The sequence below is a fragment of the Pan troglodytes genome, chromosome 10 (assembly GCF_028858775.2).
Source record: "Pan troglodytes isolate AG18354 chromosome 10, NHGRI_mPanTro3-v2.0_pri, whole genome shotgun sequence".
NCBI lineage: Eukaryota > Metazoa > Chordata > Mammalia > Primates > Hominidae > Pan > Pan troglodytes.
Genome location: NC_072408.2, coordinates 7,121,484 through 7,126,087, shown reverse-complemented (window position 1 = coordinate 7,126,087; position 4,604 = coordinate 7,121,484). Strand labels below are relative to the sequence as shown.

General features: G+C 48.5%; 1 protein-coding gene across 1 annotated transcript; it reads left to right on the top strand.

Annotated features, from left to right (window-relative positions):
- The first annotated feature begins 2,858 nt into the window (after positions 1 to 2,858).
- Positions 2,859 to 4,323, top strand: F379 (F379 retina specific protein). The gene is given in 3 exon segments (NM_001034099.1): positions 2,859 to 3,215; positions 3,455 to 3,659; positions 3,762 to 4,323. Coding segments are annotated over 3 exon segments (528 nt in total). The 5' UTR covers positions 2,859 to 3,199; the 3' UTR covers positions 4,069 to 4,323.
- Positions 4,324 to 4,604: the final 281 nt, after the last annotated feature.

Sequence of the window (4,604 nt, the reverse complement as noted above, 5' to 3'; positions counted from 1 at the left end):
TCCCAAACCCTTTGCCTGTCCTCTGTGGGTTTCAGTGGGGCTTATAGTCGATTTGTCAAGAGCCATACCCATGAATCTTTTAGAGATAAACTCTACCTTTCTACCTTCAGCTCCTGCCAAGATGGCCCCCAGGGTAACTCACTGAAGCTTCCCAAGGGCCCTAAGGTTTGGTGGAGAGGTTCTGCGTGGTACACCCTTATAATCTCTTGCAACAGACCTCTGTGTGACTCATTGCTACTCCCATCCTTTGATCTCTATGCATAATCACAGAAGACTGTACAGTTACACCCTATGCCACATGCTCAGAAGCCATTTGTTAATTTCAGCATCTTTTGCCATGTGGGGAGACTGACAATTTTCAAATCATCAAGTCCTGATTCAATTTTAACAGTTTAAAAACCAGTCTCTTTCTCAATTTATCTCTCTTCTCTCACACTATATTATAAGCAGTAAGAAGAAACCAGGCAGCATCCTCAACATTTTACTTGGAAATCTCCTCAACTGCATACCCAATTTATCACTTACATGATGTGTTTTCCACATAACTGCAGGAGACCACTTTTCTAAGCTTTCTGCTCCTACCTAACAAGGATCCCTCTCCTCCAGCTTCTAGTGCGAAAATCCTCACTGCGTTTGAGCAGTGGCGAGTCCTCCGAGCCCAGATATCTAGCAACAGTCTGCTCACCATAGAGTCTGTCTGTCACCATCTGGGCCATTTTTAAGGGACCAGAGCTTTCCTCTGAGATGAGGCTTTGAGCTGAGGAGCCACATGATCTGACATGGTTAAGGATGCCTCTGGCTTCCCTGTTGAGAATAGACTGAAGGGGCAAAAATGGAAGCAGAAGAGCAGTTAGGAGGCTCCTGTCAAACCCACGTGGAAGGCGGGGTCTGGGCTGTGTTACTGGACTGACACTAACACCGTTCCCTTGCACTTCTGAGGGGTCCCTGGAACTCCCCAGGGGATGAGACTCCTTGCTAGCAGGCCTCAGCCCCTCCCCTTCAACTTTACTCAGGACCTGGTCTCCCCTCCCTAAGGTCTCTGGAGCCCAACGCACACTTCAGCCCACTCTCACAGGCATTCTCTCTGTCCACAAAATATCACCGAAGAGTCTTCTGTGAGTGCAGCATGGTGTGAACACTGGGAGTACAAGGAGAAATAAGACACAGTTGCTGTGCTGGAGAAGCTTGTGCCCAGTGGTGGTGATACTGCCGGAGGTGAGACCACTATGCCAGCACAGGAACAAAGATGGCAGGGGTACAGGGCAATTCAGGGGTGCAGATCTGGGGGCATCCAAGAGGCTCCTAAGCCTCAGTATATAAACTGACAGGTCACAGCCTGCTCTAGGAAACACCTTCTTAAGGGTTGGAGTTATCTCTGTGCATCCCATCCCCACCCCACCAAGCCGCCCTTGGCCCTGCCCTCAGGAGCTTCTGCTTGGCCTTGCTAATTCCTCTCTTCTCCCTGAAGCTAGAGTGAGGTCCCTCTTGGCAGCCTTTGTGTCTAGAGAGAGCTGTCCAATAGAAACATAAGGTGAGCAACATGATTAATTTTAAAATTTCTAGTAGCTACATTAAACATTTTTAAGTGAAATTAACTTTAATAATACATTTATTTAACCCAATATATCCAAAAGATTATCATTTCAACACGCAATCCTATTTTAAAAATAACTAGTGAGGTACCTGACAAAAAAATCCCTTTTCATACTAAGTCCAGAAGATCTTTGTGTATTTTATACTCATAGGACATCTGAGTTTGGATGTTACCTTTTTATTGGAAATATGGGATCTGTACTTAGATTTCACTGAATTTACATTGAAAAGGTAGGTTCACATACCCAAGTTGTCTCACACATACCTAAATGTTTTCTGGTAACTGGATGGAGTATCAGTTTTTATGTTTATCTTTGCATTAGCTAAAAAACAAATTAATAGTTCAGGTCCTCAGCCGCACGCAGGCAGTTTTCTCCACGGTCCAAATGGTTGCCCAAATTCACCCAGACCCCGCTGTCCTCCGCTTTTTCATGCACACATTCAAACCACTGCCTCCCTTCCTCCTGGCACTCCCACCCCATCGCCAGCAGCCTCCGAACCAGTTTCCCTCCTGTCCTCATCTCAGCCACCCATGACTCACACACACATCTGGCTTCCCTGGCCCACTTTTCACCTGGTCCTCATAATCTATGCATAAACATTAACATACCACAGAGTCAATCTGCATACTGATTACTTCTGCTCTGGTCAAATTCTTGCTTTCAGGATCAGGAGGCTTTCTCCCCACACCAAACTGGCCCTGAGGAAATAGTGTCTTGTCTTCCTGTCACCCCTCCCGTAGTTGCATGTCTAATGAGACAAGGGGTGTCTCAGGTGAAGCAGGACAGGGAGGATGCCAGCACTTGGGTGGTAGAGGTGTGAGGAGTGCCTGTTGGGGGATGTGTCGGGGGAGGAGGACTTTTCACATATGGCTCGTTGTGTCGGGATGATTTCGTTGTTAAATAAGCACGTACGGGATGATTTCACATTTCATACTTCTAAGTTTTTATAATTTAAATTCTTTCCGCCAGGCTGGGTATTTTTTTTTTTTTCCCAAGCTTTAAATCTGTGGCTAGAATTGGTTTGATTTACATAATCCTGCCCCTGAGATTTAGCCCCACTCTTGAGAGCCCCCTCAGAGCCACCCACAGCCAGGACACCTCTGCTGGCCTCCCCTTCCCCAGCCTTCCAACTTGTGGCAGGCCCCTGGCTCTGGCCTCCCCTATCTGGGAATGAGCCGGCTGCACCGCTGCTGACAGTGGCTGGATAATCCTCCCTGAGCTGTTCCAGGGATTAGTCCTGTTGCCCTGTGCCCAGCTCCCACACAACGGGGTTTCGGGGCTGTGGACCCTGTGCCAGGAAAGGAAGGGCGCAGCTCCTGCAATGCGGAGCGGCCAGGGCAGTGGGCACCAGGCTTTAGCCTCCCTTTCTCACCCTACAGAGGGCAGGCCCTTCAGCTCCATTCTCCTCCAAGGCTGCAGAGGGGGCAGGAACTGGGGGTGACAGGAGAGCTGTAAGGTCTCCAGTGGGTCATTCTGGGCCCAGAGATGGGTGCTGAAGCTCCCACGCCTGCCTGTGAAAATGGAGTCCTCTCTCACCTGGGAGAGCCAGGTGCTGCCCCGAGAAGGATGCATTTATGGCTTCATGAAGTCTTTCCTGACCCCCGATGCTGCTGACTATAGGTAAGTCTGAGCAAATCTGGGGGAGCCTCATTTTGGCATGAGAAAGAGATGGCTTCTTCTAAGCTCACTGGCCGTGATCCCAGGATTATAACACATTCTGGCTCAAGTACAGACTATTTGTAGAACACAGGAGATCCTCCACGAGAGGTAGTATAATATAGAGGATATGTGCGCTTATTAAGAGGCTGCCTGTCTGACCTTGGACAAGTTCTTTTTATTTATTTATTTATTTTTTATAGAGACAAAGTCTCACTATGTTGCTCAGGCTGGTCTTGAACTCCTGGCCTCAAGCGATCCTCCCACCTTAGCCTCCCAAAGTGTTGGGATTATAGACATGAGCCACTGCACCTGGCCGACCTTGGGCAAGTTCTTAAACCCTTCAAAGCCTCATTTTTCTCCAATCATAAAAGGGAAAGATGGTAATATTTTCCCCGCCAAATTCTTGTAAGTATTAAATATTGTATATGTATGTTGAACATGATTAAGCTCTAAACACTTGTTAGGAAGCAGGAGTAGCATTTGAAACAAACAGCTCTTTTCCCACAGGTCGGATGCCCTCACAGAATTGAGATTATGTACGCAAAACACCAGGTGCCTAACCCGGCACAGAGCAGGAGGGCTAAGCGTGACATCCAGCACGTGGTCAGTGGAATCCAGTATTCCTACCCACCTCTCTAGTCTCCCCTCCACCCCGCTCCCTTTCAGAGGCACCAAGCTGCTTGTGGTCTTGTCTATTCCCACTCCCTGCCTGACTGAACATTTTCTCCACCTCCTGATCATCAGCAGCAGAAACTGGCTGCTCTTCCTCCTGGGTAGACAGCCAGACTGTATTTCCCAGCTGCCCCTGCAGTGAGATGTGGCCATTGGAGCCAGCATTGGCCAATGGACTCTGCATGGGAGTGACGCATGCTGCCTCCAGGCTTGTCCCTAAAACCTCCCACGTGTCCTCCGCCTGCTCTTCCCACTTCCAAGGAGCACGGCAATTGTGGAAGACTCAGATTAGTGATGGCAGAACCATAGATGGGAGGAACCTGGGTCCCTGACTTAAAGTATCATGGATTTGGATGTTCCCTTAGTGAGAAATAAACTTCCATTGTGTTTAAGCCTTTATTTGTTTATAGTTGGTTACAGCAACTGCCTTCTTTTAATTAAAACACTCCTGCTGCTTCATGTTGCTGGAATGCTTGTAACCCTGCCCTGCTTCACCAGGGTAACTCCTACTTGGCCTTTAAGTTTATCTCTGCTGTCACACCGTCCAGAAAGCCTTCTCCCAGCACACAACCCCTCCACCAAGGGTTAGGTGTCTCCAGCAGATGCTGCACAGCTGGCTGCCCTTTGCCCACCCTCCCCTTCTTTCTCATAGAATCCTAGGACTCCTGTGTATCTAGA